Source organism: Coccomyxa subellipsoidea (genome assembly GCF_000258705.1).
Source record: "Coccomyxa subellipsoidea C-169, whole genome shotgun sequence".
NCBI classification, from domain to species: domain Eukaryota; kingdom Viridiplantae; phylum Chlorophyta; class Trebouxiophyceae; family Coccomyxaceae; genus Coccomyxa; species Coccomyxa subellipsoidea.
In genome coordinates, this window is record NW_005178041.1 from 884,503 (window position 1) to 896,460 (window position 11,958).

Sequence of the window (11,958 nt, forward strand, 5' to 3'; positions counted from 1 at the left end):
CCAGCAGTTTGATATATGTTTACACATGCGGGCTTTCACTAAAGTATCCACTGAAGGTAGGCAGTTCAAATTGTCTGCATGCACTGGCATGCATGTGCACGCCATGAGACACCCTCCGTTACAGATGCAGTATAAATTCAATACCGGCCAACATTACGGAAGCACATTTTGGTGAACTCCTCACTGACAAATGGCTCTGAGGAGCAGATGTGAGCTGCTCCGTTGACTGGATCCAGCCTTGCTGACTATACAATAGCGAGGTACTGAATACACATCATGTGAAAAGATTTTGCTCATGCTCGGTATTCGCTCGGCTTCCTGTCACGCAGATAGTACAGCTTTGCGCGCCGCACTTTGCGTCTGCCGATCACACTGAGGCTCTGCAGAGTTGGTGAGTACCTGCACATGTTGTTACATACTCAGTCCTGGTTACAAAGTAAATGCATTGGCATTAGCGTCGTTGCATCTTCAGGTCAGAAAGGTGCTTGTACAGGTGGTCAGGTGCGCACAGGGGAAAGGAGCGCTCCACAGGACCGCCGCCCTGAATGAAGTTAAGAATTGTGAAGGCTGTGCGCCATCCCCGATTCTTCTTTGCAATGCAAAGCCCTTTGACAGTAGCCGGCCTGCCTTTGTTCTCAGGGACCACCTGACATCCACATCATCTGGTGTGAGTCTGGCGTGAGTCTGCATTGTGCACTGCCCGTTGCAGAAATCCATTATTTAAATCTCAATTGGTAGTAAGGCAGATCAGTTGGCCCCACCAGCTTCAGCTCTAGGATGTCGCCAGGCTGGAAATCTGGAAACTTCTTTTCTGATGCCGCCTTGTCAGCTGCCTCTTGTTCAAGCACCTGCATGGCCCACCCATGCATTGATGAAGACCCTCATGATGCTGAGGCCTTGACAGAAAGCATCGTCTGCCATGCATGGCATGAACTTCAATGAGCTTCCCTTACTGTGGCAATTTGAGTGCATTGGAATCGCCTCATGAGACACAGGCTTTCAGTGCAGGCTTTCAGTTGGGCAACAGGATAAGTCTGCACACCTGTATCAGATGTCCCATACGCCTGGGCAAGAAGTTGCGCTTCTTCAGCTGCTGTGTGGGTGTCCATGGAGGTGGCGGCGTATTCTGCACTCTTCCTGGTGGAACAGGTGCCGTTGCCGATACAGTCTCCTCAGCAGGGGCAGCAGGAGCAGCTGCCGCTCCTGCTGCCGAGCTGGTGTGGAGAGCGGAGGCAGTCATCGCATGCTGCATGCTGCTAGCCATCCGTGGCAATTCTGCAGAGCTTGCAGTACTGCTGCTGCTCTGGCGTGGCTGTTCAAGAGCACCACTGTGAAGACCAGCTGTTCCAGATATCCGGCCATTGCTGAAGGCCCTGATATGTAACGACCCGGATATGTGACAGGAAGTGTCAGATCTGCAGGAGGATCGAGCGAAGGGCTGCAGACCCACGAGCAGATCCCTCAGGGATGTCAGAGCACAGATCGACTGCCCAATTTCAGCAGTAGGATACGCAGCACGGTGACATATCTGCTTTGCGGCGTTTCGAACACTTGGAAGCATTTGATCTGCAGCTTATCACGGGACAAGCTTCATTCAGAGAAAGACCATATCATCTCAGGCTGATTGCCGCCTGCGGCCACTGATCGTAAAACCAAATATGAACAAACGCCAATTCTGTCCAGGTAGACTTTCCGCAAACAGGACATCTGATCTTTGACCATTTCCTTCCTCCCGAAAGAAAGGTCAAGAGGGAGGAGGCCAATGAAGCGTATCCCGCCGGTTTTAAAACAGAGGTGATCTGATGTGTGTCAGCAATTTCCATCCTTCTTCTTAATCATCAGTCATTTAGACATTGAAAATAGATCATGTACTGTAGTTTTCTAGATGCTAGCAAATCACATGAACAAGAGCTGTGCAATGCAAGGCGAACGCAACTCTTTCAACACCTGAAAGGAGTAGCTAGCTGATAAGGTTGAGTTTTTGAGCAGCAATTGCATGGAAAGATAGTGCGTGGATGTTGTGTAATATTCGTCTGAATCAATTTTGCATGCAGCGTCAATCTACCACACCTCGTTCATCCGTCTAGATGGTTATCATCTTCTTTGCTTGAGAAGCATATGGGAAACCATAACAGCCGTTTATTGCTGGAAGCAGCGAGCAGTGGCAGTGTGTCTCAGCTCAAGAGCGTGCTAGGGAAGGCAGATGTCAATGCAACAGACCAGGTATTATTGCTGCCATCCGGTATGTCGCCTGACAACCCAAGGGCACTGTATAAATTTGCTCTTTTGACGACATTATTGATGGGGCTTCAGGATGGATGGTCTGCTCTGCACTTCAGCGCTTGGGCTGGGCGCCTTGAGGTACTAGAGGAGTTGCTCAAGCATGGACCGGATGTGAACTTGCGGGACAAGGTCAGCTCCCTTCCCCGTGCAGAGGTGCCAGCCTCACATTATCACAAACTTCTGGATGATGCAGCAGCAATGAACATGATGTGGTGCTCGCTGTCAGGTTGGAAGGACGCCATTGCACTTGGCAGCACTCAGGGGCCAGGCAGAAGCTGTGGACGCCCTGTGCGATCATGGCGCACTGGTCAATGCTGTTGATGACGATGGCATAGCTCCCATCCACAAGGCGGTCATCCACAGCAGTACAGAGGTGGCCGAGGAGCTCATTGCCTGTGGCGCAGATGCCAGCCTCCCTTTGCCGGTGAGATCCTTCTCCTGTCTCCCCTCAGTCATGACATGATGATCGTGCCTTTGTGTGTGTTTCAGTGTCCTGTGTAAGTCAATAGCAAAAGCTGATTTGGGAAACACACACATCTGTCCAGGATGGAACCACTCCGCTGCACCTGGCGGCATTCAAGGGGAATCCAGCCATGCTGTTGCTCTTGTTGGCGAACGGTGGAGACGCGAATGCTGAAAACTGCGACGGGCAGACTCCTCTGTTTGAGGCGGCCACTGCTGGTCATGCTGGCGCCCTCCGAGTCCTCCTTGATGCCAATGCAGACACAGGTGCGCGCTCTTGGAATTGCATTCTGAGACATCCAAATTTCAGCACTTTCAGATGGAGCAGAGGCACCACTCGAACATGTGCATTTGGTCACACTTTGAAGCTCGTGCGAATATTTATGAGGAAACATTAAAGTGCGCTTGCATGTGCAGGACACAAGGACAAGGAGGGAAGGACAGCAGGCAGTGATGCACCAGCAAATATTGCAGCACTCCTGAGACCAGGCCAGAACCAGGGGTGGGTGAGCCTGCCTCGCCCACTCGGTGCATGGCCTGCAACTAAGCAGCCAGCAAATACCAGCGGCCAAGGCCAGTCAGCTGAGGCAGCTCCCGGCTTCTGGGCGCGGCTTGCGCGGCTGGGCAGCCCGCAAGTGGCACCCGCAGCGACCGGCGTGGCGCCGCAGAATGCACCCGCCATCGTGCGGCCCTCAGATGCACAGCCCCGGGTGCCGGAGAGAACAGCGGCTGCCACGGCAACCCCCTCAGCGCCTCCGCTGCCCGGAGTCTTCCATGGGGGGTTGTACAGCACCGATGGCAGCAGCAGCGCCCAGGACCTGCAGCCTCTGATGCCCTATCCCAGCTTGCCTCCGGCACACAGTGCTCGGATTGCTAGCGCTGAAGGCGCCCGTGCAGCGCCGCCCGTGCCGCCACCGACAGAGTGGCTGAGCATAGAGCCTGCGAGCGGAACGACCTCTGCCTCGGCAGTCAGAGACTCTGGGAGTGGGCCGACGGACATTAGCAGACAGACGGGTGCAGCGGGTGAGGGAGAAGAGGCGCCAGGAATGGTGGCATGGGCGGTGCAGACAGCAGGTGCCGCGTCTGGTGCTGCTTTCTCTGCGCTGCTCGGCGCCCTGCCGTGGCCTGGTAAGGGCGCTGAGTCAGCTCAGGCAGAGCCAGAAGACGCGAGTCAGAGCCTGCCAGCAGATGAGCAACAGAGGCAGTCTGGCAGGTGGGTTTCTTCACGACATGCTCTCCATCCTGTTGCATACTAAATGCTTGTGCTGTGCAGCCTTGCAGGACACTGTGCTTGTTGAGCAGCCAGAGAGGTCCTTATGGCATCCAAAGAGGGTGGCTGAGCAAGAGCACAGCGTCTCAATTTGGGCTCTATTTGTGAAGGTATGGACTGCCAGATGATGAGGTGGAGGAGGACACAGAAGATCATGCAGGCGCCTTGGACCAGGACATGGAGCTAGATCCATCAGAAGTCCCCACGACTGCATATACTCTGTTCAGGTATGTGGAACGCATGTGAGAGTGCAAGCGTGCAATATTGTGTCTGTCTCACGCATCTTATCCATGGGAAGACTGCAAACCTCTTTGCCTGTCACAACAAATTTGTGCACCCTTCACAGAGACAAGTGTAGAACTGCTAGCCTACTAGAATTTGATCTGGGACTCCAGATCTTGCTTGCTGTTTGTCAGATCTTGTTGGTCGTTCAAACAAAGACAGGCTGAGTGCCACTTCTAGGCCGGAGGTCCTGTGGGAGGCAACTGGAGGCCTCAGCCCAGAAGCCAGGCTGGACCACGGCGCCTGCAGCAGCGCGCACAGAGCACAGCTACCAGCAGGCCTGGCCGGGCCGGGAGAGAGGGCGGTGGCGGTGCGCGCGTATGACTGGGGAGCGTGGCGCGCTCTCAGCCTGCAGCCGACGCTTTTAAACGCGCTGGCAGGGATGCAGCACCCAAACCTGCTGCCGCTGCTCGGGGTCTGCCCTGAGTCTCGGCAGTTCGTGTACGGCCTCATGCAGGTGAGCATTGACACGCGCTGCTCCATTCTCATGTGGAAACAACGCTTCAAACTTGCCCAGTCCTTCATTTGCCTGCTCTCCAATAGCTTGGGGAATGAAGTGCATTTGAGATTCCAGCCGGCATACTTCGCACTGAGCTAGAGCTTTCTCAATCCACCTTGTCATGCATTTCTAATGACATAATCACAAACACGAGTCCATTCAATGCGTGCTGATCATTGGCTTTGTGATGTCTGCAGCATGGCCTCTGACATTTGTGCTGCTGTGCAGAATGGGAGCGTGGACGATGCGCTGCACGGCCGGCGGCCGCCAGGGGCGGCCGGCCCGGTGCGCCTCGACTGGGCTGCGCGCACCCGACTCGGCTGCGAGGCGGCTGCGGCGCTACAACACCTGCACACAGCGCACCCAATGCCCATCGTGCACGGCCGCCTGCAGCCCTCGACCATCCTGTTAGACGAGCACCTCCGCGGAAGGCTGGGCGACGCCGGTGTTGCGGCCACATTTGGAGCGCATCAGGTGAGGCAGCCTGGCTGCCCCTACATCCCATCCTGCAACGTGATAATATGGGAAGTTGCAGCACGCAGGCGTGCATCAGCCCATGGCTTGCTTGCATTCTCACATATGTAATGGACACAGTTACAGCTGCATGGTGTTCAGAAGCTTCTGACTCATTTAGAAGTGTATGCGCACACAACCTCCCGGGAATCCAATCCGGCATGGTATCTGGTTCCATCTTGGAGGGTTGATGCTCAGGCAAGAGCTGAAATGAGATGCGTCGATGGCGCCAGTGGTGCCTGCGAGCAAGCCTGATGAGTGTTTTTTTGCATGCAGGTGCGTCAGGCGACGCCTTATCTGGCGCCGGAGGTGGCGGCGGGCTGTCAGCCGACGCCCGCCAGCGACTTGTACTCGTTGGGAGTGGTGCTACTGCAGCTGCTTACCGGATCGGAGCCTGCCGGGCTGGTGCGGCACATGGCGGATGCGGCCAGAACTGGCGCCATCGATTGCACCACGGACCCTTGCGCAGGCGGCTGGCCGCTGGAGGATGCTGTAAAGCTCTGCCAGCTGGCGCTGAGGTGGCGCCTGACCCCCTCTGCATATCTTGGGGACAGCGTTTCTGCTTTGCAGGCTACTACTGCAGATACTTGTCTAGACTGTTGAGTGTGTACGTAAGTATTTGCCCTGCAGCCGTTCGTGCGCCATGCCCTGAATTGCTGGAAAGGGCCGCTCATAAGAGTGTGTGCCTCCTGCTACTGAAGCATGATAGTTGTAAGCAGTGGGTCACGAAGAGAAGAGGGCCAGAGACACAGAAGCGTGCATGTCATCTGTCAGATGTTTTGCCTGTTTGTATGCAGAAGGTCAGCTGTGCGCTTCTTGAATTTTGCATCACCAAAATAACCATTTCAAGTCTGATTTGGGATGATATGCTGCTGCAGGTGCACGGCTGAGGATGCAGGCAGTAGGCCCAGGCTCGCCAGTGATTTGCTGCCAGCGCTCTGCCGGCTGTCAGGCAGGGCCGAGAGTGCTGTCAGGCTCAGCACCAGCACATCTGCAAGCAGCCAGGAGCCACCAGCCATGCTCATCTGCCCCATCACACAGGTGCATACACCTGCTGCCACCTCCCAACTTATCATTCTTGTCACCTGGCTATTGCCCATCTTCAGGACACCAGGGGCAGTCTGTCTGCTTTGCTGCCTTTGCACCCCATTCAGACTCCATAGGATGGAGGCACAATTTGGATCATTGCGTGTGCATGCTTGAGCAACCATTGTTCATGAGCTGTCAGGCCCACATGATATACTAACATTGGGGTGCTTGTTCGCAGGATTTGATGGAAGATCCGGTGGTGGCCGCGGACGGCTTCACATACTCCCGGGCAGCGATTGAGGAGTGGCAGCGCTCCGGCCACGACACATCCCCCATGACTAACCTGCGCCTGGCCCACAGGCATCTCACGCCCAACTACACGCTGCGCTCTGTCGCGCTGGAGTGGAGGGCTGCGCGCGATAAGGGGCTGTCCTGACTGGCGTGCTTTGTGCTTGATGTGGCAGGGTGTACATGTGGCAAGTGTGCGTTGTCATTATACTGTTATATACTGCGGTGGCAAGCGGTGAGTAGCCTCAAGGTAGCCACAAGCTTGATGCAGGTGAGTGGAGGATGCCGCATAATCAAGATACCTCAGAGGGTGTCTCATCCTGTACAAAAGCTTTTCTCTTGTATGTACTTACCGTTGCCGCATTGCTTCAGCATGCTAGCATTAATGCAAATTCCCTGCAAGCATTTGTATTGGAGTCGGCAAGATCCTTAGTGCACAGTTGACAATAGTGAGGAGGAGCTTGCTTGCAAATGCCAGATCTGCTTTGCAGGAACCTTGTAAGAACACCGTTTGACACCCAAGTGGTGCACAGATGGAAATTACAAATCTGAACGATATTGGATGTTGCATTTCATCACAATGGCAGGCTTGTCAATCGAAGATGTGTATTCCAAGCTGTTCTATCTTTGAACACTATTATTCCAAGGCCGTTTGCTAGGCCTTATTGGAGTATTTGGCTGCCACAAGCTTGGCGCCAAGACACCCAAAAGCATTCCCACAACATCTCTACAGCGAAGCAAATTCAGGCACAGGAAAGTGGAATTCTGCATTGCCCAGCACTGCTCCAAGCTGTCCTGTTGGGATCCACAGAAGTGCATTTTTGAGCAACATTAGCCTGGCCCCACTTTGGGGATGTCATGGTGCTCACTGAGGTTCTGGAGGTAGGCATTAAACTCGTTGACCCTCTCGCGGTGGGACTTGGCGGCCAGCTTGGTGGTCATCTCCCTTTCCCTCTTGGCCATCATCTCGTCGTGCCTCTTCTCCGCTGCTGTGCGCCTGTCATCTCCCTCCAGTCGCGAGTCCAGGACATACCCCTCTGGGGTCTCCTGCAGGAGATCAGACGTGTACCACCTCAATGCATCTCTTCCATACGGTGTCCAATTGATCAGTCGGGAAGATGTTTGTGCTCAGCGGCAGTATTTACCTTCACAGCAATCGAGGGGGCTCCCTCAACGATCTCTAGCGCCTTCTCATCCCCAGAGCTCTTCTTCTTTTTCTTCTTTTTCGTCCCTGCGTCCTGCCCCTTGAGCTTGAGCTTGCCGCCCGTAAAGGACATGTCCTTGCGGCTCAAGCGGTTCTTTGGAGCTTAGGGTCTGCGGCAATGTAGTGGTAGGCGAATAGCAAGAAGACGATCAAGAGGCCAGTCCAGCTCTGCAGAACACAACGGGATCTTCGGAGGTCTGACAATCCTTTCTACCCAAACTAATGTAAACTGCGCAATTGTAAAGATAAGATCTCTTCTCAGCGCCCAACAGACTTATTGAAACAATCGATGAACTGATGAACCATCACAGATGCTGCAGCAGGAATAAATCTGCATCTGTCCTTCTTATTCCCCCGATAATCTTGTACAGGAAAGTCCGGAATGCAGCAATTCGTATGATGTGGCAAGGTTAATACATATTCCCTCCCCATCTTGAGCCAAGGTGATGAGTTATGCACACCACGAAGCGCCCAAGATCCTCGTCGTTGATCATGTCGCCGTGCTATGTCATCAAGCATGAAAACACTCAACGTCGCTGCTGATCCCCTGATAATCTGGGAGAAAGCGCAAGCTCTTAGACATAAAACCCTACCTTAAGTATAAAAACCCTGGATGGTGTTCAGTTCTTCCAAGGCGTTCCTGTTGCGAGCCGCCTGCTGGACTCAGTTCTGAAGAGCATTGGTGCCACAGCAAATCGACAAGGAGGTGCGACACACATGTTGTATTTGGTGCTTGCTATACGTTATGACAACGAAGTGCGTGCGTGTTCGAAACTGGATCGAGCTTAGAAATGGATGTCTGGTTGCACTTGCGATTGGCTTAATAGCAATGATGTGTTGCAGGTAGGGCCGTCTTTGTTGGCGTCTTAGATTGGTGGGGAGCTAACAAAGTCGCCACCATGGGGCGCATGCACAGCAAAGGGAAGGGTCTCAGTCGGTCATCGCTCCCTTACAAGCGCTCACCAGCCTCGTGGGTGAAGATCACAGAAGTAGAGGTAGGGGCACTCTGCATCGTGGAAATGGCAGATCTATGAGCGCGTTATTGGCGCGCTGCGACGTGCTGTAAGCTTCAGAGTGCACAGGCTGAGAAGTGATCCATCAGTGTGGACAACAACACGAACTGGGAAGAGCTACATGGCCGATCTGGGAATCGTCCTTGTGCACACAAGGCATTTCTGTCAGGATTTTGTGTGATGTGCTCACTGCAGCTCTGTGTCATGCACAGGTGAAGGAGAACATCACCAAGTTGGCAAAGAAGGGCTCCACACCCTCACAGATCGGTGTCATCCTGCGTGACTCCCATGGCATTGCTCAGGTGACAAACTTGTGCCTCCTCTCCCTCAATATTTCAGCTGCATCTTGCGCTGCTGCCAGGCTGCATGTCAGCAAGCTGCCTGCTCTCTGCCACATCTCCGCTCGCTTGTGCACATAGCCTGCAATCTGTAGTGGACTGGCGCTGCCAGGTCAGGTAGTGAGAGGATGGAAATTTCAGCAGCGTTGAGGGATCGTAGTCCTGGCTCACAAATGAGGTGCTGGGCTGCAGGTGGGCGCTGTGACAGGCTCCAAGATCCTGCGCATCCTGAAGGGGCTGGGCCTGGCGCCGGAGATCCCAGAGGACCTTTACCACCTGATCAAGAAGGCGGTGTCCATGCGCAAGCACCTGGAGCTCAACCGCAAGGACAAGGACGGCAAGTTCCGCCTCATTCTCGTGGAGAGCCGTATTCACAGACTCGCGCGCTACTACAAGGTGAGCACATTCTAGCTGGTTTTTTGAGGATATTTGGGTGCCTGGCATCCTGTGGGTGACAGGGGTAGATGAGATCTTTAATGTCATAGCCGCGTGTTTTTCTAGATCTCAGGGCTAGGTGCAACGCGATGAGACTTTGTTGGACACAAGTTTGGAATTATTCGCAAGATGCAGGATGTGTTGTAAAGGACGAGGATGGCGCTTGCCTGCATGCCTCTGGTGCTGAGATGAAGGGGAACCATTGCGCTCATGCCTGCATGGAGATGAGTGGTTGGTAGTTTGCGCTCACCCTCGTAGAACAGGTGTGTTGACAGGGTTTATTGTGTGTGCGTGCAGAAAGCGAAGAAGTTGCCGCCCAACTGGAAGTATGAGTCAGCCACAGCCTCTGCCCTTGTCGCCTAAGTGGATGTAGCTGCAGTGGGATCGAGGCTGAGCAGCAAGGGGACCATGCTGTTAGGCGTCTTGGTAGCATCGTACTCTGCTTACGTCCATGTGAGGCATCCGTAACTTCGCTTTTCGACAATGAGGGCAAGAAGCAGTGTGACGGAGGTGCAATTTGTAAAATGGAGAAATTACAACATTGCATCTCCCTTTGAGTGCATCAGATGTAGCGATTGAAGCTGCATCTTGATTGTTCTTCCAACACAGGCCAATTAAATACCTATAGGCTAACAGAGAATCCCCCGGTCACACGAAGCCCTTTCCATGTCTGCAGCTCAAGCGCGCACATTCGAGACAAGTACACCCAGTTATTTGAGGGGAAGGCCCAGCAACAACATAAGTGGAGTTCGTAATATTCCTCACGTCCATAAGTCCGGCTAATCTACTGCTAATATACAACCGACAGGGCGCATAAGTTTTGGACCATCCTTGCTAATTTTGGTGCAATTTTGGCAAGTAACATGAACTACAGGCCAGCACAGAGCCGTGCTTTCAAGAATGATCTAGCTAGGAAGCTACTGGAAACACATTAGCCAGCTGTTCCAGAACCATTTTGCATGTGACGCAAGTGATGAGGCATCCGGTGATGTCACACCACACCTGTGCAAGCATAGTCACAACTTGGGGGTTGGTACATCAAGATGAAGTTCTGGATATCTGGGACAGGAGCTGCTTGCAATGAATTCACTTCCAGCAGAGTCACACGAGCAGCTTACCTGAATGGTGGTCCCAGCATTTGCGGGATCTATACCAACAAAGGCCAGCGCAAAGGGCAGCACAGTGCCTGTGAGCACTGACGTCATAACAATGAAAAACAGCGAGGTGGAGATGGCAAAAGAGTCGAGCAACCCCCCCTCCGACACATACACCCTGGCAAACCCGGCCCCTGCGCGGCAACAGTCATGTGTTAAACAGCAAATTTTTGCAGCACAATCACCTTAAGGAGGCAGATATGGGTTTGATTGCGAGAAGCAAATGCTCATGCTGGGTGGGCCAGGACAACAAAGGAGCTTCACCCGTCAGGCCAACAGCAAGGAGCAGACCAACAAGACTCTGCTGCGCAAGTGTCTGCCTCAGGGACGCGCCCGTCAACTTCATTCTCCCAGTTGCCTGCATGAAATAAGCAAGTCAGGCACACTTCTCCACTCGCTCTAATTCCTGAGAGTCTGTCTTAGCACAGGTCTGCAAAATGATTTTGTGAAGGTTACAACTTCGGTTGCATGCGTGTGAGAAGAAAGAAAACTTGCCAGCCCTCTGATGACCTTGATGGCAGACTGGTTGCCAGCGTTGCCGCCAGCGCCCACCAGCATTGTCAAGAAGAGCGTTATCACCAGATGGTTTCTCAGCAGGTCCTGATACATGTCCAGCACCATCGATGATGTGCTCTGCAGCACTAACAGCCCCAGCAGCCATCGTCTGCAGCAGATTCACCCAAAACTTCAAAAGATTTCATCAGCAGGGCAATGCATGGGATGAACAAGGAAGACGCAAGGGAAAGGTGCTGAATAACACCAGGGCATGAACATAGGGGAGCCGTACCCTCTAGACCATGCTTCGCTGACTACCGCAGTCTCCTTTGGTGGTATGTGCAGAACATCGCAGACCTCGGGATCAGGGAGTCCAGAGTCGCACAGCTCTGCACTGCTCTCCTCCGCACTGTAGTCTGAGACAGCATTCCCTGACCAAGCATGCATGTAGGTTTGATCAAGCATACTCGATGTGGTTGCCATTTGGGGGAAAAAACCAATGCTTTATCGGCTACCACAGGCGTCTAATCGAGGATTCAGCAAGGTTTTAAGACGACTTCCCCAATCTTCTGCAATCGGTTTATGATCCCGGTGTATCAGAGGAATGCAAGTGATCATTGACGTCTCGAACAATCATTTGGAAAATCGGTTGCCTTTAAAGGTTATTTTTAAATGTGACCAAGCAGGCGATGA

At 53.4% G+C, this 11,958-nt stretch overlaps 5 protein-coding genes across 5 annotated transcripts; 2 read left to right on the plus strand and 3 right to left on the minus strand.

The window, feature by feature from the left end:
* Positions 1-293: 293 nt before the first annotated feature.
* On the minus strand, positions 294-1,240 carry COCSUDRAFT_83572 (hypothetical protein; the record flags this gene model as incomplete). The annotated part of the gene is made up of 4 exons (XM_005651500.1): positions 294-399; positions 510-646; positions 762-848; positions 1,043-1,240. 4 exons carry the CDS (start codon positions 1,238-1,240, stop codon positions 294-296), a joined length of 528 nt encoding a protein of 175 aa, XP_005651557.1.
* A 3,439-nt stretch (positions 1,241-4,679) lies between these two features.
* COCSUDRAFT_35053 (kinase-like protein) lies at positions 4,680-6,774 on the plus strand (the record flags this gene model as incomplete). The annotated part of the gene is made up of 5 exons (XM_005650874.1): positions 4,680-4,754; positions 5,025-5,270; positions 5,586-5,827; positions 6,188-6,350; positions 6,577-6,774. The coding sequence occupies 5 exons, from the start codon at positions 4,680-4,682 to the stop codon at positions 6,772-6,774; spliced, it is 924 nt and encodes a 307-aa protein (XP_005650931.1).
* A 376-nt stretch (positions 6,775-7,150) lies between these two features.
* Positions 7,151-8,378, minus strand: COCSUDRAFT_64470 (DUF1754-domain-containing protein). The gene is made up of 3 exons (XM_005650875.1): positions 8,292-8,378; positions 7,772-7,998; positions 7,151-7,673 (listed from the first exon to the last, which is right to left on the minus strand). The coding sequence occupies exons 2-3, from the start codon at positions 7,901-7,903 to the stop codon at positions 7,458-7,460; spliced, it is 348 nt and encodes a 115-aa protein (XP_005650932.1). The 5' UTR covers positions 7,904-7,998; positions 8,292-8,378; the 3' UTR covers positions 7,151-7,457.
* Positions 8,379-8,672: 294 nt separating this feature from the next.
* COCSUDRAFT_21671 (hypothetical protein) lies at positions 8,673-10,156 on the plus strand. Its single transcript, XM_005650876.1, has 4 exons — positions 8,673-8,825; positions 9,056-9,145; positions 9,374-9,577; positions 9,914-10,156. The coding sequence occupies exons 1-4, from the start codon at positions 8,730-8,732 to the stop codon at positions 9,977-9,979; spliced, it is 456 nt and encodes a 151-aa protein (XP_005650933.1). The 5' UTR covers positions 8,673-8,729; the 3' UTR covers positions 9,980-10,156.
* A 369-nt stretch (positions 10,157-10,525) lies between these two features.
* Positions 10,526-11,748, minus strand: COCSUDRAFT_39500 (hypothetical protein; the record flags this gene model as incomplete). The annotated part of the gene is made up of 4 exons (XM_005650877.1): positions 10,526-10,618; positions 10,735-10,904; positions 11,262-11,434; positions 11,558-11,748. The coding sequence occupies 4 exons, from the start codon at positions 11,746-11,748 to the stop codon at positions 10,526-10,528; spliced, it is 627 nt and encodes a 208-aa protein (XP_005650934.1).
* Positions 11,749-11,958: the final 210 nt, after the last annotated feature.

Excerpts from the sequence above, each read along its gene's own strand:
- COCSUDRAFT_21671 (XM_005650876.1), top strand. The coding sequence starts at position 8,730 with ATGGGGCGCATGCACAGCAAAGGGAAGGGTCTCAGTCGGTCATCGCTC. Across the intron at positions 9,146-9,373 it reads ACTCCCATGGCATTGCTCAG|GTGGGCGCTGTGACAGGCTC; the intron begins GTGACAAACTTG and ends GCTGGGCTGCAG. Across the intron at positions 9,578-9,913 it reads GACTCGCGCGCTACTACAAG|AAAGCGAAGAAGTTGCCGCC; the intron begins GTGAGCACATTC and ends GTGTGCGTGCAG.
- COCSUDRAFT_64470 (XM_005650875.1), bottom strand. The coding sequence starts at position 7,903 with ATGTCCTTTACGGGCGGCAAGCTCAAGCTCAAGGGGCAGGACGCAGGG. Across the intron at positions 7,674-7,771 it reads CCCCCTCGATTGCTGTGAAG|GAGACCCCAGAGGGGTATGT; the intron begins GTAAATACTGCC and ends GATCTCCTGCAG.